At 43.6% G+C, this 22,093-nt stretch overlaps 1 protein-coding gene and 1 pseudogene across 1 annotated transcript in view; one reads left to right on the top strand and one right to left on the bottom strand.

The window, feature by feature from the left end:
- B4GALNT2 (beta-1,4-N-acetyl-galactosaminyltransferase 2) overlaps positions 1-22,093 on the bottom strand; it is a 51,402-nt gene that overhangs the window by 12,073 nt on the left and 17,236 nt on the right. Inside the window, exons 2-7 of the mRNA XM_038547611.1 lie at positions 16,027-16,215; positions 15,154-15,291; positions 9,655-9,761; positions 7,685-7,722; positions 5,674-5,854; positions 3,971-4,057 (exon numbers count right to left, since the gene is read on the bottom strand). Of these exons, the coding sequence (XP_038403539.1) occupies positions 3,971-4,057; positions 5,674-5,854; positions 7,685-7,722; positions 9,655-9,761; positions 15,154-15,291; positions 16,027-16,215 (740 nt within the window). The remainder of the gene's footprint in view (positions 1-3,970; positions 4,058-5,673; positions 5,855-7,684; positions 7,723-9,654; positions 9,762-15,153; positions 15,292-16,026; positions 16,216-22,093) is intronic.
- LOC119873465 lies at positions 4,488-4,591 on the top strand (annotated as a pseudogene).

Here is a 22,093-nt window from a genome sequence, read left to right as displayed (position 1 = left end):
TAAAAAGAGCTACCCTATGACCCAGCAATGGCACTACTAGGTATTTACCCCAAAGATATAAAAGTAATGATCCAAAGGGGCACTTGCAAATAAATAAATAAACAAACAAATAAAAATAAAAAGGGGGCACTTGCACCCCAATGTTTATAGCAGCTATGTCCACAATAACCAAACTATAGAAAGAGCCCAGGTGTCCATCGACAGATGAATGGGTAAAGAAGATGTCATGTATGTATGTATACACACACACACACACACTAGAATATTACTCAGCCATCAAAAAATGAAATTCTGCTATATGTAACAACATGGATGGAACTAGAGACTATTAGGCTAAGGTGAAATAAACCAATCAGAGAAAGACAATTATATGATCTCACTTGTGTGGAATTTAAGAAACAAAACAGAGGATCATAGGTGAAGAGAGGAAAAAATAAAGACAAAATCAGAGGAGACAAACCATAAGAGACTTAACCGTAGGAAACAAACTGAGGGTCACTGGAGGGGCAAGGGGTGAGGGATGGGGTAACTGGGTGATGGGCATTAAGGAGGGCACATGATGTAATGAGCACTAGGTGTTAATAAGACTGCTGAATCACTGCGACATCTGAAACTAATAATACATTAGATGTTAATTTATTGAATTTAAATTAAAATTCAGACCTTTACATATATGAAACTTGGTATGTGACAGATTGGCCACGCAAGCCATGGAGGAGGAGGATGGACTCATTCAATATATGGTGTGGGGACAATATACTATTCATATATAAAAAATCAGGTCCCTGTTATATGCCACACATAACAATAGCTTCTGTGGGGATTAAAGATCTAAATGTGAAAAGCCAAACGTGAAACCTTGGAAGAAAATACAGGAGAATATTTTTATGGATTCAAGGTAGGGAAGACTTTCTTAAGCAAAAGCTAGAAAGAAAACAAAGAATCAGTATTAGGACAAAAGACCCTAGAAACAAAATCAAAACACAAGCCACAGACTGACAAAGGGTCAGAATCTAGAACTTCATACCATATTTTATGAACAGTTCAAAAATGCATAAAACGGGGCAGCCCTGGTGGCGCAGCGGTTTGGCGCCGCCTGCAGCCTGGGGCGTGATCCTGGAGACCTGGGATCGAGTCCCACATCAGGCTCCCTGCATGGAGCCTGCTTCTCCCTCTGCCTGTGTCTCTGCCTCTCTCTCTCTGTGTCTATGAGTAAATAAATAAAATCTTTAAAAAAATGCATAAAACCACACCATATGCTCTATGCACGCACTCCTGTGAGAAATCTACATATGAAATGTACAAAAGTTGGGGGGGGAAACGACCTAAGTGATGGTGGTTGTTAGCAGAAAGGAGGGGAATAAGTTGGGGAGGTTTCCATTGTTATCTGTAACACCTTATATTTAAAGCAAATCTGAAGCCAAAAAAAAAAAAAAAATTGCGTGTGAATTTCTTGTGCTTATTTCTCTTATTTTTGAGATAGTTATCGTGTTGGGCAAGTATTTTAAATCCTTCTCCCTGGATATTTCATGGTACTACTTTTAAATAATAATTCAACATGTGTTTTGCATAGACTCTATTGGGACGCGTGGGAGGCTCAGCGTTGAGCCTCTGCCTTCAGCTCAGGGCCTGATCCCAGGATTGGGATCGAGTCCCACATCAGGCTCCCTGCATGGAGCCTGCTTCTCCCTCAGCCTGTGTCTCTGCCTCTCTCTCTCTGTGACTCTCATGAATAAATAAATAAAATCTTAAAAAAAAAAAAAAAAGAATAGACTCTTTGGATACAATACATTTTGAATATATAGGCAATATATCCAAAAAGTGCCAAGTGGTTCAAAATTCTAAATATATTGAAATTTATGCCTTGAAAATACTTGTTCCCATTTCTGTTCTCCAATTAGGAAGCCAGGAAGCAACCAATATTACCAACTTCTTTATTTTTCCATAACCAAGCAATTATATATATATTTTTCCCCTCTTCTTTCTTTTTTAAGATTTTATTTATTTCTTCATGAGAGACAGAGAGAGAGAGAAAGAGAGAGAGAGAGAGAGAGGCAGAGACACAGGCAGAGGGAGAAGCAGGCTCCATGCAGGGAGCCTGATGTGGGACTCGATCCCGGGACTCGAGGACCACGTCCTAGGCTGCAGGCGGCGCTAAAACACTGCACCACCAGGGCTGCCCTTCCCTCTTCTTTTTACAGAAATAATAGCTTATTCTCCCTTCTCTTCTGTACTTGCTTATAACCTAGAAAGCATTTTGTATCAGTCTAAAAAGAACCCCTCCTCCTCCCTCCTTCTGAGCGCCACTGCATGGAATTTCATTATATGGACGGACCACACTTGATCTAACCCGTGCATCCCACTTTGTCTTTGCACAAAATGCTGCAGTAAAGAACCTCAAACAAACATCACTTCACACAGACACTAGTATCTACGTGGTAATTTCTAGAAGTGCAATTGCTGGCCCAAAGGGAATACATATCCCAAATGTTGAGAGGTATTGCCAAATTGCCTCCGGAAAGGCTGTGCCAATTTACATTTCCCACCGGGAGTTTATAAGACTGCCTGCCCCTCACTTCTTGTCCAATACTTTCTGATATGAATGTGCTTTTCATTTGCATTAAAAAATTTTTTTTGGGGATACCTGGGTTTAGCGGTTTAGTGCCTGCCTTCCACCCAGGGTGTGATCCTGGGGTCCTGGAATTGAGTCCGGCATGGGGCTCCCTAAATGGAGCCTGCTTCTCCCTCGGCCTGTGTCTCTGACTCTCTCTCTCTCTCTCTCTGTCTCTCATGAATAAATAAATAAAAATTTAAAAATAAAAATAAAAAATAAAAAAATTTATAACTTTTTAAAAAGCTTATTTATTTATTAGAGACACGTAGAGAGAGAGAGAGAGAGGCATAGACACAGGCCGAGGGAGAAGCAGGCTCCCTGCAAGTAGCCCAATGTGGAACTCAATCGTGGATTCTGGGATCATGCCCTGGGCCAAAGGCAGATGCTCAACCACTGAGACACCCAGGCATCCCAAATTTTTATAACATTAAAAAAATATTATTTATTTATTTATTTATTTGACATAGAGACTGAGAGAGCACAAGCAGGGGAGCTGCAGTGGGAGAGGGAGAGGATGACACGTGGCTCGATCCCAGGACCCTGGGATCATGACTTGAGCTGAAAGCAGCTGCTTAACCAACTGAGCCACCCAGGTGCCCCTCATCTGCACTTTTTTTTTTTTAAAGATTTTATTTATTTATTCATGAGAGACACACACACACACACACAGAGAGAGAGAGAGAGAGAGAGGCACAGACACAGGCAGAGGGAGAAGCAGGCTCCTCCCAGGGAGCCTGATGTGGGACACTATCCAGGACTCCAGGATCATGCCCTGAGCTGAAGGCAGATGCTCAATCGCTGAGCCACCCAGGTGTCCCTGTTTGTTTGTTTGTTTGTTTTTTAGCTTTTAAAAATATGAGAAAGTTGATCAGTTTGGAATTTATCTTGGTATGAACTGTAAGATAGGTTCGACTCTTATCTTCCTTTATCTACACAGGTGTCCCATGTGATTTCTTGGATAATCCATCTTTTCACCCTTTAATCTGAAAAGCTACCTTTATCACATGGTAAAACTCCAACATGTTTGTCCCTGGATTTCCAATGTGATTCCACTGATATTTTTAGCCATAGTCCAATACCACTCTGTTTTTATTATCATTACTTAAGATGATATAATTAATTGTTTTTTGTTTTCAAAATAAGCAGAAACACATAATCAGTTAAATACAATTAAGCAATATTAGGAGAGTATGTCCTAGAATTCTTTTTTTTCCTCCAAACAAATCTTGTTTGTCAGGAATTCTATCAGGGTAGTTATTTTCATGAATTCTCCTCCACCTCAGAGTGGATCCCTTCCAAATTTCACCAATAGCTCTACAAGATCCCACCCTGGAACCCCAGGGGCAAGAGCCTTACCTGGTCCAGGGTCATATAACTTGGGGATGACAGGATGGCGGATGGTCACTGGAAACTTGGCCACTGAGGACTTGGACTCCAGACTCACTGGAAGGAGAAATAAGGTCAAGGTGGGCAGCACGGTGTCTGGGCCACTCTCCACACTGCCTCAAGGAAGCTGCAGGGGTGAAGGTTCAGTAGAGAACATCCTGCGTGGGATGAGACCCACTGAGTTGACAGCACTCTGGCTCCTGATTTGCTATGTGTCCCTGGGGACCTTGCTGAACGCCTCTTTTTTTTTTTTTTTTTTTTTTAATTAAGTAATCTCTGTGCCCAACATGGGACTTGAACTCACAACCCTGAGATCAAGAGCCACGTGTTCTGCTGACTGAGCCAGCCAGGTGCCCCTTTTTGAATGCCCCTTAGCTCACATGTCTTCCACTGTGAGAGTCTGGTGGGGTGGAGTGGGCTTGGAATCAGAGGGTCCAGATTACATTTGACTTTGCCATTTATTATCTGAAATACCTTGGGTAAATCAGTGCTCACTTCAGCAGCACATTTACTCAAATTGGAAGGATTCAGAGATCAGCATGGCCCCTGTTCAAGGACTATACACAAATTTTTTTTTTTTAAGATTTTACTTATTTATTCGCAAGAGACACCAAGAGAGAGGCAGAGACATAGACAGAGGGAAGAGAAACAGGCTCCATGCAGGGAGCCTGACGTGGGACTCGATCCTGGGGCGCCAGGATCACGCCCTGAACTGAAGGCAGACGCTCAACCACTGAGCCACCCAGGTGCCCCCATAAAATTTTATTTATTTTTTTTAAAAGATTTTATTTATTTGACAGAGAGGGCACAAGTAGAGGGAGAAACAGGCTCCCCACTGAGCAGAGAGCCTGATGTGGGGCTCAAACCCAGGATCCTAACATCATGACCTGAGCTGAAGGCAGCCGCTTAACCAGCTGAGCCACCCAGGTGCCCCCTCTATATGCACATTTGAAATACCTGGGTAAATCACTTCTCCAGGTACAAAACCAGGATAATACTACCTCCCTGTTTTATCTCACAGGGTCATTTGTTGAAAAGAAATGTCTGGGAACCTGAGAGAGAGCTCTCTCTTTAGTCGGTGGTCATGCATAATCTATCCTGTGTTTCATTTTTCTGTTGGTGTCCTGGGAATTCATCCTGGGTGTGGAGTGAAAAGAAAAAGAGTGACTTTAATTCATCCGGAAAGAAACTGGGGCTGCCAGGGGCTGGCCAGAACTGTTCTCCCAAGAATTTCTAGGATGGGAGTGGGAGATAGGGATAGGAGAAGGAAACAAAGCCACTGTCCTTGGGGCTGAGAGCTCCTCCACATACCTCTTTTCCTGTTAGTGTCCAGGACAAGATAACGATACACAGACTGAGTCCCTCCAGTCCTGTAGCTGAAGTCTTCAGCTCTGAGAGCTACGGATAATAGGGCATAGAGCCCCTGGTGGTTCCCAGGTGCATGAATGATCTACCCTCATAGAGAATGCACATTCTTTCCTTTGAAGGATGGGTGGCAACATGGGGGCAGTGTTGGAGACAGTATTTGGGAAGTTAGAGGTCTAGGGTTAGAAACAAGAGCAAGAGAAGAATCCTAAATGCAGGCAGGCTTCCAGGAGGAGGAAGACTTTAGGAGGGACAGGTGGTGTTATCCCACTCCCTAAGCATTTTGCCATCCAAGGACAGACTCTCACCCACATCCACTCTGTGGTGCTGGTACACTGTGCTGGTGTATGTCATGTGCTGGAGGATGAAATTCAAAAGCTTCTGATTACTGGTGGAAATGGTCAGTCGCTTCTGGCCTCTGCCCTGCACCACACTGTCAGGGATGTCAGCGAGGGTGTTCAGTGTCCCCAGAGAAGCTGTCAGGGTGACCTAAGGTGGGTGAGGTAGAAAGACGCTAAATGCAAGGAAAGGCACATACCCAGGATGGCCAGCAGGGGGCAGGGCCCATGAGGATGAGAGGAGGCGCTCTGTGGTGCCCTGGAAGCTCCGGTCTGGCTCTCCAGCCGGTTACTGCTGTCCCCAGCGAAGTAGAATCAAGTCTTGGGGATTGGTGTGTTCAGGGTCATTGCTCTGTCTCTTGGCCTACAGGATCCTATCCTTCTAGATTCCTTACTTAGTTTTTTCTTTCTTCTTTTTTTAAAGATTTTATTTATTTATTCATGAGAATATACAGAGAGGAGAGAGAGAGGCAGAGACACAGGCAGAGGGAGAAGCAGGCTCCATGCAGGGAACCCGACGCAGGACTCGATCGCGGGTCTCCAGGATCATGCTCTGGGCCAAAGGCAGTGCTAAACCGCTGAGCCACCCAGGCTGCCCAGTCTTTTTGATTTCTGACTGCCTCCTCCTCCTCCGCTGCCTGACCTCCAAATGGAGTTTTCCAGGGTTTGGTTCCATGCCCTTTTCTCTTCTTATTCAACACCTTCTCACCTTTTAAATACTATTCATATGCTAGTGACTTAAAAATATATGTCTCCAGTTCACATCTTTCTGAGACCCAACTGCCTGGCTGGTTGCTTTGCTAGGAAGTTCCACAGGCAGTTGAAACAAAATCGAGCTATTAAGTTTTCTCTATAAACCTGTTTGTCACTCTCTACCTGCTTCTCCCCGCCCTGTGAATGGCATCTTTGTCTCTTCGACTGTTGAAGTCCCTAATGGAGGTCATTCCTATTTGAAAAGAGTCCTATTGGGTCTACCTTCAACAGGTACCTAGAACTGGTCCCCATCTCTCCATCTCATTGCTACCCCCTAGAGCTACTCTCTTCTCCTGCCTTCTTGTCCTCTGTGTAGCCAGGTATTTTTATGAAAAGTACACTGGATTATGTCACACTTGCTGAAAACACTCCAATCAGCCAACAGGTGTTTTCTGAGATCCAAATTACAGGTACTGGGAAAAGAGGAGTAAATAGAACCAACTCCCTGGAAGGCTTATATTCTAGTCGGGAAGGATGGCGATAAGTATATCACAATACATATAAAATAATTCAGGTACAGAAAAGCATCATGAAGATAACAGAGAGTACTGGATAAGTGGCAAAGGTGTGTTTTGGGGGTGCTTTGCTGAGACTAGGGGAGGGCAAGAGAAGGCCATCAGAGGATAGAATAGTTTGGCAGATTTGCTCAGTCATCACCCATTCCAACCTCTGGCAGGCAGAATGAGAAAAAAACTACATTTCCCAGACTCCTTTTTCTTTTTCTTTTTCTTTTTTTTTCCAGACTCCTTTTTCGATTAGGGTTCTGGATGCAGTTTGCATCGCACCACACTCATCAGCTCTCTGTGCATAAGAGTTGGATTTGGAGCTATATTTAAGTGGGAGACAAAAGACAGGGCACAGAGCAACGGTCTAGCTGGCGCTAACCTTGACTGGCAACATGCACAGAAGCCAGGCTGTGGTGACAGCTTCCTCTTGGAGCAAAAGCAGTAGCATCTGTGCTGACCCAGGTCTCTGGAAGTCCTCCTTCAAACTCCAGCCACTCGCATGGCTGGAAAAATAATGCCTTCCGGAGGCATCCTTCTCCCCTCTCCACCTTGGACTCATGTTGGATTTCTTTCTTTCTTTTTTTTTTTTTGACCATGTTGGATTTCTAATCTGGATAAGCACTCTGTCAAATCTGAGACCAGCCACCACTGGGGATGGGGGTGTGAGCAGTGAGCCAAGGACAGGATGCCAAGTGCAGAAAGGGGCTGGGAAGGGGACTAACCTCATAGATGGGGGCATCTGGTCCTTCAAACTGGAGACCTGGAGGACACAGGAAAAAGGATTAAAAACACCATTTGAGAGCAACAGCTCCTGATGCTCACTACCTTCCTGGTGACTCCTATGTATCCTTCCAGAATCTTTTCAGGTGTCACATCCTATCCAGGGTGTTTGTTCACCACTCCCCTCTCCCCAGGGTCCTGTTAGGTGGTGTCCCATGGTCCTTCTCAAATTCCAGTGGAGCTAAAGCCTTTGATGCCCACCCTCAGCATTGGATGGATACTGTGAATTAATCCATCCTCTTCCAGGTGTCTCTGTTACTGAAGGGAAGACAGCAATGGATAAGTAACAAAACATCCTTATATGAGGTTCCTAGAAGAGTCAAATTCATGGAGACGAGAAAAGACATTTTACTGAATGGTGGTTGCCACAGGCAGGAGAGGGGAAAAGAGTCAATGTTAAATGAGTAGAGTTTTAATTGGGGCAGATAAAGTTCTGGAGATGGATGATGGTGACAGTTGCAGAACAATGAAAATATATTTAATGCCACAAAACTGTGTGCTTAAAAGTGATTAATTTATTATGTATATTTTACAATAAGAAAAGGAATCATCCAACATGGCAAATCACTTTATTTTTTGCAAATCACTTTTTAAATGACTATTCAAAACCGCTAGCAATTTATCCAAGTATATTTATTATTATTTTTAAAGATTTTACTTATTTATTTATTCATGAAAGACACAGAGATAGAGCGGCAGAGACACAGGCAGAAGGAGAAGCAGGCTCCATGTAGGGAGCCCGACGTGGGACTCGATCCTGGGTCTCCAGGATCACGCCCTGGGCCAAAGGCAGGCGCTAAACCGCTGAGCCACCCAGGGATTCCCGTGTATTTACTTTAGAATCCAGCTCTGTTTTCATAATGTGACTAATTCAAGTTCTAATTCAAATATAGCCTCCCTAGGTGGCCTTAGATAACTTATGTCACCCGTGAAATTGGCAAAATAACATTTACCTCACAGGGATGTGGTGCTAAACTAGAGAAGTGTGTAGAAATCTCTTGTAGAGGGATCCCTGGGTGGCACGGCAGTTTGGTGCCTGCCTTTGGCCCAGGGCGCAGTCCTGGAGACCCGAGATCGAGTGCCACGTCGGGCTCCCAGTGCATGGAGCCTGCTTCTCTCTCTGCCTCTCTCTCTGTGACTATCATAAATAAATAAAAATTAAAAAAAAAAAAGAAATCTCTTGTAGAGGGGAGTTTTTTTTTTCTTTTTTTTTTTTTAAGATTTTATTTATTTATTCATAGAGACACAGAGAGAGAGGGAGAGAGGCAGAGACACAGGCAGAGGGAGAAGCAGGCTCCATGCAGGGAGCCCGACGTGGGACTCGATCCTGGGTCTCCAGGATCACGCCCTGGGCTGCAGGCGGCGCTAAACCACTGCGCCACCGGGGCTGCCCAGTTTTTTTTTTTTTTTTTTCCATTAAAGATTTTATTTATTTATTCATAGAGACACAGAGAGAGAGGGAGAGAGGCAGAGACACAGGCAGAGGGAGAAGCAAGCTCCATCCCGGGACTCCAGGATCACGCCGAGCCACCCAGGGATCCAGAGGGGAGTTTTAACCAACATAAATACTCTTTTCAATATGCTCTTCTAGGAGTTGGGCTCATCTTTGCCTGTTTCTCATGATGCTGGAGGACACCAAAAAGCCAATCATGTCCTAAGATTCCTGAGACTCACAGATTTTTGTTCTCTTCTTTGTTATCTGGGATCCCTGGGGACGTCACAGTGGTGGAAAGGGCTAACCAGGGGTTCCCAATGGTGGAAACATTGAAACTAATAGTAAATGAAATCACGTCAAGCTTCCTGCATTGTGCACACAGCAGGTACTCAACGACTGTTCCCTTCCACTTCCCAGTTTTGCTTAAGAAGAGTTAAGAAAGTTGCCCTGCTCCTCTCCAGATGGAGATGTACCTACCCGGGATGGGAACCGTGTGCAGGGGCATCACCTCCACCCCATGGATCGGGTACCCAAAGGGGAGGTTGGGCTGAGCCAGCAGCGGCGGTGGACGGGGCAACCCTTCTCTGCAGGGAACAGAACCAGAACTGTTAGCAGCTGCTGTCTGGTGCCTCCCTGATTAGTCCTGAAAGCGGTACCTGTGCCCAGAGCTCTGTGCTGCCAACGGGGAGAAATCGAAAGTACATTGTCCAGTTCACCCCTCCATTCCCTCCCCCCTTTATTCCTGCCCCTCCCTGCAGCTTTGAATTCCACAGAGGAATTGAGGCAGTTGACAACAAAGCACCTACAAAATTAAAAATGCAACCAGTGAAAAAGAAGAAACAAAACAATCAGATTACAGGGCCAACCCAGTGCAGTAGCCCAATGCCAGGGTCACACGTGAACTTCCCAGTAGTCAGGGTATAAAGTGTTGGACAATCAGTACTCTGGTCTTATTATCAATAGGACAAAGCAAACAACTTGGGAGGCAAATAAACCTTTTCCTAGCATTGAACTCAAGAAAGAAGAAGGAAAGGAAAGGATAGGAAAGGAAAAAGGAAAGGAAAGGGGAAAGGAAAGAAGGAAAGGAAAGGAAAGGAAAGGAAAGGAAAGGAAAGGAAAGGAAAGGAAAGGAAAGGAAAGGAAAGGAAAGAAGGAAAGGAAAGGAAAGGAAAGGAGAAAGAAAGAAAGAAAGAAAGAAAGAAAAAATATATCCCAAGAACGTGATTTGTTGCCTTGATATTTTCAGAGCAAACACAGTGACGATTTTCATATGGTTTTGTTGTTATAACAACCTCAGTCAAGGGCAGCACTTAACAAGTCAGTGAGATTGATTCTTTGCAAGACTAAGATAATGTGGTTGAAATGCAGCCTTCGGGAATCCAGCGTAGCCAAGGGTATCATTTAGATCACCTGGAAGACAGATTAGACTACTGTAGTGAATATTTATGAGAATGCAAAAGAGAAAATTTAAAAATGGAAAATTATGTAAACAGGCAATTAACAGAAGTACAAATGGCTAATACATATATGAAACGTGCTCAGCTTCAAAATTAGTCAGGGAAATGCAACTTTAAAAACAATGAACTAGAGGTGCTGGGCTGGCTCAGTCAGTAGAACCTGTGACTCTTGATCTTGGGATCAAAAGTTTGAGCCCACGTCGGGAGGACAGATTGTTTAAAATAAAATCTTTAAAAACAAAAACAACAAAATGCGTTTTTCATGAATGTTTTAAAATGTAATGATAGGGAGTGTTGGTTCAGTAAGGGGTATCTAAGGTATTACCCTTACCCACTCGTCATGAAAATGTGAATTAATATAGGTCCTCTTGAATGCAATTTGCCAGTATTTACTAAAAGTAGAAATAAAGGGCACTTGGGTGGCTCAGTCGGTTAAGTGTCTGCCTTCAGCTCAAGTTGTGGTCCCAGGGTCCTGGGATCGAGCCCCGAGTCAGGTTCCCTGCTTGGCTGGGGAGCCTACTTCTCCCTCTTCCTCTGCCTGATACTCCCCCTGCTTGTGCGCTCCCCCTCTCATGCGCTCTCTCTCTCTGCCAAATACATAATATCTTCAAAAAATAAAAAAGATAAAAGTAGATACAAGCATATCCTAAGTGAGCAATTCAAATGCTAGTTAAGGGGAGAAACACCTGCCTGTGTAAACAACCACATGCATAAGGAGGCTCATTTCAGCACTGTTTGAAATGAACATCCTTATACACATCCTAATGAAATAAGAATGTAAATATAATGTAATATTATTATTATAAATTATGTAAGTGGAATAATGAAAATTTCCCCCAAATCTGAATATCATTCAATAGGAGAATAAGGGCAGCCCTGGTGGCTCAGTGGTTTAGCCTCGCCTTCGGCCCGCAGCGTCATCCTGGAGACCTGGGATCCAGTCCTGTGTTGGGCTCCCTGCATGGAGCCTGCTTCTCCCTCTGCCTGTGTCTCTGCCTCTCTCTCTCTGAGTCTCTCATGAATAGATAAATAAAATCTTTAAAAAAATGTATTTAAAAAAAAAATGTATTTGATGAGGGGCACCTGGGTGGCTCAGTTAAGCATCTGACTCTCCATTTTGGCTCAGGTCATGATCTCAGGGTTGTGAGGTTGAGCCCCATGTCAAGCTCTGGGCTAAGCATGGAGCCTGCTTAGGATTGTCTCTCTCCCTCCTCTTCTGCCCCTCTCCTCTTTTGCCTCCCCTCACTCACTCATGCACACTCTCTAAAACAAAAACAAGGGGCCCCTGGGTGGCTCAGTCAGTTAAGTGTCTGCCTTCAGCTCAGGTCATGATCTCACAGTTCTGGGATCTAGCTCCAGGACCAGCTCCCTGCTCAGTGGGGAGCCTGCTTCTCCCTCTCCATCTGCCTCTCCCCCTACTCATGCTTTCTCTCTCTCTCAAATAAATAAATAAAATCTAAAATAAAAATAAAACAAAAACCTTAAAAAAACATACTGAATTCTGGAGTGATTTGTTCTTATGGTACCAATTACATTAAAAATATACACACAGATGGGTGAAACAGGTGAAGGGGATAAAGAGTACACTTATCAGGAGGAGCACCTAATCATGTATAGAATTGTTGAATCACTACACCTGCAACTAGTAGAACAGTGTATGTTAATTAGGCAGAATTAAAATAAAATTTAAAAATACACACAGGGCAGCCCCGGTGGCTTAGCAGTTTAGCGCCGCCTTCAGCACAGCGTGTGATCCTGGAGACCCGGGATCGAGTCCCACATCGGTCTCCCGGAGTGGAGCCTGCTTCTCCTTCTGCCTGTGTCTCTGCCTCTCTCTTTCTCTACATCTCTCATGAATAAATAATAAAATCTTAAAAAAACAAAAATAAAAAAATAAAAATACACTCAAAACCCCAGTAGTATATGTTTATGTGGATATACATATATATGAATATGCAAGTGATTATGTGAGTTCATCTGTGTGTATAGCAATATAGAGGACAGTCTGGAATTATATATACCAAACTCCTAAGGGCAGATTGTGTTGGTGAGGGATCATATCATATAAAGAAGGGAAGCAAGAAGAATTGAGGGAGTTGGTTCAAGTGGATTGTTTTTAAAGATTTTATTTATTTATTTGACAGAAAGTGCATAAGCAGGGGGAGTGGCAGGCAGAGGGAGAGGGAGAAGCAGGCTCAATCCTAGGACCTGGGATCATGACGTAAGCAGAAGGCAGATGTTTAACTGTCTGAGCCACCCAGGCAGGCACCCCCAAGTGGATTTTTTGTAAAGAGCATTCTCCATGTATGATTTTTTTTTATTTTTCAAAGATTTTTATTTATTTATTCATGAGAGACACAAAGAGAGAGCAGAGATGTAGGCAGAGGGAGAAGCAGGCTCCCTGCAGGGAGCCTGATGTGGGACTAGATCCCGGGACCCCAGGATCACGCCCTGGGCCAGAGGCAGATGCCCAAACACTGAGCCACCCAGGTGTCCCCATGTACTACTTTTTAAGTGAAGTATAATATGAAGATAATCAGACTCAAATGAATCAGAGCTCTCACCCAATATCAAGCTCCACTAATGATTTCAAGGATACAGACAATTATGTGGCTCAGGCAGGACACACAGAGCATTCCAGGTGGATCCCCTGTCATGCCTTCCCACATTAGACAGGTACTCTCTGGCAGAGGATAATAGGCATGATCTCCAAATGGGGTTTTGCTGGATTGCCTCACATAGCGGAGAACATGTAAGTTAGAAGTCATCTCCATTTTATACCTTCGGAGAGTTGTACAGCTTAGGTGACATTCGCCAGGGGCTGAAGATTCTGGGTTATTTATTCTATGCAATGGGCTGAAGTGGGGACAAAGAGACCAAGAAAATCCCATTCCTGGAGGGGGAGAACCCAGACTGAGACACCAATAACTAGAATACTAGGTCATCTGTTCAGTAACAGAAATGAGGCCAGCTCTGAATGCCACCTTCTTGAACATTCCTTTTGTAATTCTCAGAATTGGAAGCTGCTCTCCCCACTGAGACCTAGTGCAGCATTCCCCCTGGCTAGTGTTGTAACACTGAGCTTTGGGCCGAACGCCTGTATTCCACAGTGTGCTGGACACCTTCTGTGGGCCACCGAGCACCTGCAGTCCCGCCACATTGGGCTGGGGGCTCTCTGTGTAATCATGGCAGCAGCAGGGATGGGGAGGAGGTGGGTGGAAGGGACGCAGAGAGGGCGCACTGCCTCTACCCTGCTCTGTTCCTCTGGGAGGTCCCTGGGAGCAGGATCTAGATAGGCTCTATCTTTGTACCTAACTTGACACCTTGCCCAGAGTAGGCATTCCATGTGTTTCTTGGGCTGAGAAAGATTTGAGGCACTGGTGGGAGCTGAGCATCTTCTTCCCTGGCCACTGCCAGGATGACAAGAGACCCAGTTCACATCAGTGATTATGACTGGGATTTGTTTGTTCTTGTACCTGTGTTGCCACCTACAATCTTCCTGCAATCTCCCTGCCTCCTCTATACTTTTCTATGTATTCTTCACTGAAAAGCTAGAGTGATATTTTACAAAAGTATCTCAGATAAGCACTTGCCATTTTTAAAAGCCATTCAATTCTTGGAGCACCTGGGTGGCTCAGTTGTCTGGGCATCCAACTCTTGATTTTGGCTCAGGTCATGGTCTTGGGATTGTGAGATGGGCCCTGCGTCGGGCTCCAAGCTCAGTGGGGAGTCTCCTTGACATTCTCTCTCTCCTTTTCCCTCTGCCCCCCTCTTCATTAGTGTGCATGCGCATACACCCTAAATACATAAATAAATAAAATCTTTTTTTTTTAAAGATTTTATTTATTTATTCATAAGAGACAGAGAGAGAGAGGCAGAGACACAGGCAGGGGGAGAAGCCGGTTCCATGCAGGGATCCCGATGTGAGACTTGATCCTGGGGCTCCAGGATCACGCCCTGGGCCAAAGGCAGGCGCTAAACCACTGAGCCACCCAGGGGACCCCCTCATCTAAGGTTTTGATGAGGTTTCAATACCTTTCCTACAAACACCCTTTTGATACAAGCCCATCAGGAATCAATCGCTGATCTTTTCAACCAACAATACTGGCCGATACACTCCAAGTGTGTGATTCTGGGCTCTGCACATAGCAGAGGGGGAAAGTATGTTCTTAACAATGAATTAGTGGCACACCCTTGGTGACACTACAAAATCACTTGCTGTGAAGGCCTGGGTGCATTGAGGCTGTGCCACCAATACCCCACTGACATCCCAGACTATTTTCATTCCTTTGTTTTCTTCTTACTATGAAAGGTTCCAGACATGCAAAGTTTGATAAATGTTTACCTATGGACCATTTTCCTCGGTTCTCTCTCCTTGCTTTATTCCTAACAGTTCCCACCAGGGATCCCTGCAAGAGAGGAATTCTTTCCTGTTTTCTTGGGACTCATACCCTCAGGACATGGTAAAGAAAGCTTTTGCTCTACCCCAGGACCCAAGAGCCCTCATGGCCTCCATTACCTCCTCTGAAAGTGTTCAAATTCAGCCTGTCTCCTTGCTTTTACTGCAGGGAGCTCACTGTGGCCATAGGCATCCTGAAAATTATAGCTTCTCTTCTGTTTGGTAGCTTCGCATTTGCACTGGTTTTTTGGGAACAGCCTAAAAAAAACAGAAAAGGCCTGTGAACATGGAGCTGGTGGGTGGGCTGGTGGGTGAGAGAGAACCTGTGGTCTAACCAGTGCATGATTCACCCCGAGAATCTCCTTTCCATATACACACCTGTCCTACCTGGGAGGAGATTCTGGAATCCCAGAAATACAAGGAGGGGAGGGGGATGGACAAGGGGAAGAAGGCCCCTTCTCTGGAATTACTCCCTGCACCAAATGTCTTTAAGCTGGAGTCATGTGAATACCAGTGGCGTCTGGGCCCCTCCAGTGGGGACAGGAAGGCAGCAGCATCTTTCTTAGAGTTTTAGCCAACATGCCATCTATAGTTTTTTTTTTAATATTTTATTTATTCATAGAGACACAGAGAGAGAGAGAGAGACAGAGACACAGGCAGAGGGAGAAGCAGGCTCCATGCAGAGAGCCTGACATGGGACTCGATCCAGGGTCTCCAGGATCACACCCTGGGCTGCAGGCAGCGCTAAACCGCTGCCCCACTGGGGCTGCCCTGCCATCTATAGTTTTAAGGGACTTTGCTGGGTGCTGTAGAGAACAGACTGCATCTTGCAGACCAAACCTGTCCCGGGTCCGACAGTTTGGATCACTTTAACAACAAGCACGGACTGAGGAAGGCAAGGCAACTGGCTGTAAAATGGGCACAGGAGGGCACAGTAAACCACAGAAGGAGCGAGGGAGACATGGGACCAACATGGAATAACCTTAATCTCACCAGATTCCATCATAGGTAAAGAGGTTCTTGAGATGTTCCTCAGGTAGAAGCTTCGGTGTCTGGTCATTCAGAGCAGAATGCGGGAGCTCTGGCATGATGCTATTGAATTCCACACTTCTGAACATAAATACAACAATGCCAAGTCCTAAGACTAAAACTGATATCTTGAGGAGCCACAGAAACTCAGACCTGTTGGAACATAAAAGAACAAATTCCATTAAAATCTTTTTTCTTGATCACATAATAAGTGATGTAATTATATAATATATGTGGAAATAACAACTTGAGGAAAAATGTGAAACCTTATATCTTATACTACTTACTAAAATTGATTTCTGATTTTAAAAAAGAGTAAAGGTATGCCTGGGTTGTTCAGGGGTTTAGAGCCTGCCTTCGGCCCAGGGCATGATCCTGGAGTCCCAGAATCAAGACCCGTATCGGGCTCCCTGTGAGGAATCTGCTTCTCCCTCTGCCTGTGTCTCTGTCTCTCTCTTTCTGTGTCTCTCATGAGTAAATAAATAAATAATATATTTTTTAAATTAAAAAAATAGAAAAGAGTAAAGAGGGGCACCTAGGTGGCTCAGTTGGTTAAGGGTCTGCCTTCAGCTGAGATCATGATCTCAGGGTCCTGATGGAGCCCAGCACTGGGCTCCCTGCTCAGCGGGTAGTCTGCTTCTCCCTCTCCTTCTATCTTTGCTCCCGACTCATGCTCTCTCTCTCTCTCAAATAAATAAATAAAATCTTTAAAAAAATTGCAAGGCAAAGAATGTGCAAAAACATCCCAAGGGGGAGAAAAAAGAAAGTAAGTTTTGCAATATTTATGTCAGCATAGTTGAATTCAAGGCCAGAAAAATGTATTAAATAGGACAAAAAAGATCACTTACAATGAGCAAATACATGACCCACAAAACAGATGTAGTGGTCATGAACTTTATCCACTAAATAATAGCATTAAAGTACAGAAAGCTGGGCCCCTGGGTGGCTGAGTCGTTTAAGCATCTGACTCTCGATCTCAGCTCAGGTCTTGATCTCAGTGATTTCAAGCCCCATATTGGGTGCCACGCTGGGAGTGGAGCCTACTTCAAAAAAAAAAAAAAAAAAAGCACAGAAAGAAAAAAGAAGGACAGAAGGATTACAAATACAAAGATAGTCATAGATTCCAACATTCTCACATCTAACACCTAACATTCTCACATCTCAGTGCTTCACAAATCAAGTTTCAAAAATATATAAAGCAGTAGAGCAACTAAATGATATAATTCATATTCTGTTAAAGAGCTCTTAGGAAACTTACAAAAAGTGGCCATGCAAAGAAAACTGTAATCAAGTAGAAATAGTTCAGATCATGTACTCTGTGCAATCAAAATGTAACCTAATGGGGGATCCCTGGGTGGCGCAGCGGTTTAGCGCCTGCCTTTGGCCCAGGGTGCGATCCTGAAGTCCTGGGATCGAGTCCCACGTTGGGCTCCTGGCATGGAGCCTGCTTCTCCCTCCTCCTGTGTCTCTGCCTCTCTCTCTCTCTCTCTCTCTGTCCATCATAAATAAATAAATAAATCTTTAAAAAAAAAATGTAACCTAATGAAAAGCTCCCTTCCCCAACAACATGGAAATTTTAGAAAAACTTTCCAAAGCAGCTCAAGAGCATCAGAACAAGAATATAAAGATAATAAAGACACTACATTCCAGAACTATGTAACACACTAAAACTGTCCTGAAAGGAGAATTTGAAGTTTTAAATACCAATTTCTAATCACGAGGCATAAAGTTAATAAATTAAGCAACCGAAGAAACTTGAAGAAAGGACAAAAAAAACAAATCTAAAGAAAGCAGAAACAAGAACGTAATAACAATTCAAGGAGAAAGTGGTGAATTTGAGAAACCTAAAATGGAATAATTACTAAATCTAAGCAGTGAGTGGACAACTTTTGTGATACCTGCCTAGTTTCTAGCCCCCCCTTTTTAAGATTTATTTATCTATCTATCTATCTATCTATTTATTTATTTATTTATTTATTTATTTATTTATTTATTTGAGAGAGAACCAGAGAGCATAAGCAGGGGGAAGAGCAGAGGGAGGGGGAGAGGTGGGCTCCCCAACAAGCAGGGAGCCTGACATGCGGCTCCATCCCATGACCCTAGAATCATGACCTGAGCTGAAGGCAGATGCTTAACTGACTGAACCACCCAGGCGCCCCTATAACCTTTCTTCTGTAAGACTTTTCTCCTGACCCACGAAGGTGACACCTAGGATCCTAGCTTCTTTGCACAGTACTCCCCTGGCCTTGTTATGGTAGATTGGACCAAGAGTGAACACCTTGTCTGAGCTGAGCCAATCAACCACAATTTCTTCCCCAGGAATCTGAAATCAGATCAGGTTATCCTGGACCCCTGAACAATGTTCATGTCATGAACATGAGATGACATTGAGCCCCACATCATGTTCCACATATTCCACTCAGCATGGAGTCTGCTTGGGATTCTCTCTCCCTCTCCCTCTGCCCCTCCCACTTGTTCTCTCTCTTTCTTTCTTTAAAATAAATCTTTAAAAAATCAAATCAAATTAAATCCATGAATCTAATGATACTTCAAAGGAAAAATTTAAGAGGTACATTTTTTAAAAAGATTTTTATGTATTTAATTGAGAGAGAGAGAGTAGAGGCAGAAGGAGAGAATCTCAAGCAGACTCCCCACTGAGTCTGGAGCCTGATGCAGGGCTCAATCTCATGACCCTGAGATCATGACCTGAGCTGAAACCAAGAGTCTGACACTTAATTAACTGAGCCACCCAGGAGCCCCAAGAGGTGCATTTTTAATTATAGAAAAATTCCAGGCAGATACAGAAAATAAAGAAAATAGTGAAATGAAGCTCCAGGTACACATCACCCATCTTCCACTCATGGACAAAATGGATTTAAAAAAAATTTTTTTTTTAAAGATTTTATTTATTCATTCATAAGAATACACGGAGAGGAGAGAGCAAGAGAAAGAGAGGCAGAGACACAGGCAGAAGGAGAAGCAGTCTCCATGCAGGGAGCCCGACATGGGACTCGATCCCGGGTCTCCAGGGTCAGGCCCTGGGCCGACGGCAGCGCTAAACCGCTGAGCCACCCGGGCTGCCCGACAAAATGGATTTTTTAAAAAGATTTTATTTATAGGACACCTGGGTGGCTCAGCAGTTGAGCATCTGTCTTTGGCTGGAGGGCCTGATCCCGGGATCCAGGGATCGAGTCCTCCACTGGGCTCCTCATGGGGAGCCTGCTTCTCCTTCTGCGTCTCTGCTTCTCTCTCTATGTCTCTTATGAACAACAACAACAACAAAAATCTAAAAAAAAAAAAAAAAAAAAAAAAAAAAAGCTTCTTTTGTGAGCTCACAGTAGCAGCAGCCAAGAATAACAATCTTTCATACACACGTCTACCAACTCTCTTTGTGGTTGTCCTCCAGAAAATGGATGCTTCTGGATTCTTGTAAGTTCCAATTCATTCACTTGTGCCAAGGCTGGTTTGTGACTTTCTCTGGTCCTTTTTTGAGCCTTTACTTCTCTGGCTTGTCCCCCAGGTGTGCCAATTCCAATAATAAATTTCTCATTCTCTAATATTCATAGTAGTTCTGTTTCCTTGACTGAGGCTTGGCGGATACAGAATTTCTTCCAAACATCACCCCTGCCACACATGCACACAATACTGCTATCACAACTAAACGTTGAACAAACATTCTTTAATACTATCAAATGTCCACAGGGTTTGTTTGTTTGTTTAGATTTTATTTATTTATTCATGAGAGACACACACAGAGAGGCAGAGACATAGGAAGAGGGAGGAGAAGCAGGCTCCATGCAGGGAGCCTGATGTGGGACTCTATCCTGGAACTCCTGGATCATGCCCTGAGCAGAAGGCACTCAACTGCTGAGCCACTCAGGTGTTACTGTCCACAGGGTTTAAATCTCCCCATTGCCCTTTTTTTTTTTTTTTTTTTTTTTAAGGATAAAATCAAGATCCAAAGAAGGTCCATACATTGACTGACATGTCTCCTGCTTAGGAGACCTTTTAATACATAGGTTTCCCTGCCTTTTATTTTTCTTGCAACTTAACTTGTTGAAGAATCCGTGTTGTTTATCCTATACAATCTAGGTTTTCCATAACTGAATTTATCAGGCCCCTGGAGTCATGTTCCTTTGTCCCCTCTTTTTCTATAAATTTGTAGTTAGATCAAGAGGCTTGTCAGATTCCAGCTTGCCTTTCTGAGAAAATTACTTCATAGGTAGGTGATGGTGTGTGCCCCTCCATCAAAGAGGCAGGGCACAGAATATCTCATCATCTCTTTTTGGGGGATATTAGCAGCCATTCAATGATGATTGCCTGACTTAGTGGTTCTTGATATTTTTGCTCTTAGGACTACTTTACCATTTTATTTATTTATTTATTTATTTATTTATTTATTTATTTATAAGATTTTATTTATTCATGACAGAGAGAGAGGCAGAGACGCAGGCAGAGGGAGAAACAGGCTCCCTGCAGGGAGCCCGAAGTGGGACTCAATCCCAGGATCCCAGGATCCCAGGATCACGACCTGAGCCAAAGGCAGATGCTCAACCCCTGAGCCACTCAGGTACCCCTCCACTGTATTTATTTGAGAGAAAGAGAGAGAGTGCACCAGTGGGGGGAAGGACAGAGGGAGAGAGAGAATCCCAAGTAGATGCTGTGCTGAGTGCAGAGTCCAACATGGAGCTTGATCTCACACTCTGAGATCACCAGCTAAGCCAAAATCAAGATCCACCCGGGTGCCCCCACTTCACAATTTTAAAAATTCCTAAGGACCCCAAGAGCTTTGTTTCTGTGGTTTCATCTATCAATGCTTACCACTTTGGAAATTAAATTAGAAAAAATTTTAAGTATTTACTCACTTAACAGAATAATGAACCAAATACATGTTAACATATTTTTGCAAAAAACTACATTTTTCAAAACAAAAAGAAGTGATAAGTATAACATTTTAAGATTTTTGCGTATCTTTGTAATGTCTAGCTTAATAGAAGAAAAATGAATTCTCATATTTGTTTATGCATTCAGTGTTTTATGTTGTTGGTTGGAGTATATGAAGGAAATACAGCCTCAGATATGTAGTTGGAAAAGAGAGAAATATTTTACTTTTTCAGATAATTGTGGCTATTCATCTCGATACACACCAAAAATCCAGACCAAAAATCCAGAAGTTACTTAAAAGGTTAGTAATCATGATGTGGAACTTGAAACCGTATCAGTGATTGTTTTGTGCTCTGTTACATTAAAATCCATTGATCTAACTTGCACTTTGAATCGATCTTTTACTCATGTATGATTTTATAGCATTGTGCATTAGTCATATGGAAAATATTGGTGCTCTGAGTTATGCTGGGTCTTCCAAATGTTAATGCATTTCATTATGCAATGTCAAGAATCCACATTCATTAATATCAACACCAACCTCATTGGAGAAGTCTCTACATGTTGAGAAGCTGTCAAGCTCATTGAAACGGAAAGAAGTACAAAGTTCTAATTTTTTAATTAAAATTTTCTATTTTTAATAATTGTTGGCTCCAGGTAGAAGGTGTATGAGTACTCGTGGTAACTTTCTTTTTTTTTTTTTTTTTAAGATTTTATTTATTTATTCATGAGACACAGAGAGAGAGAGAAAGAGAGAGAGAGAGAGAGAGAGGGAGGGAGAGGCAGAGACACAGGCAGAGGGAGAAGCAGGGAACCCAATGTGGAACTTGATCCCGGGGCTCCAGGATCACACCCTGAGCTGAAGGCAGACACTCAACCATTGAGCCACTCAGGCATTCCCTCATGGTAACTTTCTTTCAAGTTTTCTTCAGTTGACAATTTTAAAAATAAGAGTTTGGGATTTATAAACGAAAACTCCTCAGGTAAGGAGTGGCTCAGTTGGTTAAGTGTCTGATTCTTGGGATCCCTGGGTGGCGCAGCGGTTTAGCGCCTGCCTTTGGCCCAGGGCAGGATCCTGGAGACCCGGGATCGAATCCCACATCGGGCTCCCGGTGCATGGAGCCTGCTTCTCCCTCTGCCTGTGTCT

This window comes from Canis lupus, chromosome 9, assembly GCF_011100685.1.
Source record: "Canis lupus familiaris isolate Mischka breed German Shepherd chromosome 9, alternate assembly UU_Cfam_GSD_1.0, whole genome shotgun sequence".
Classification (NCBI taxonomy): Eukaryota; Metazoa; Chordata; class Mammalia; order Carnivora; family Canidae; genus Canis; species Canis lupus.
The sequence above is the reverse complement of the archived record's forward strand: the minus strand, read 5'-3'. Positions and strand labels throughout refer to the sequence as shown.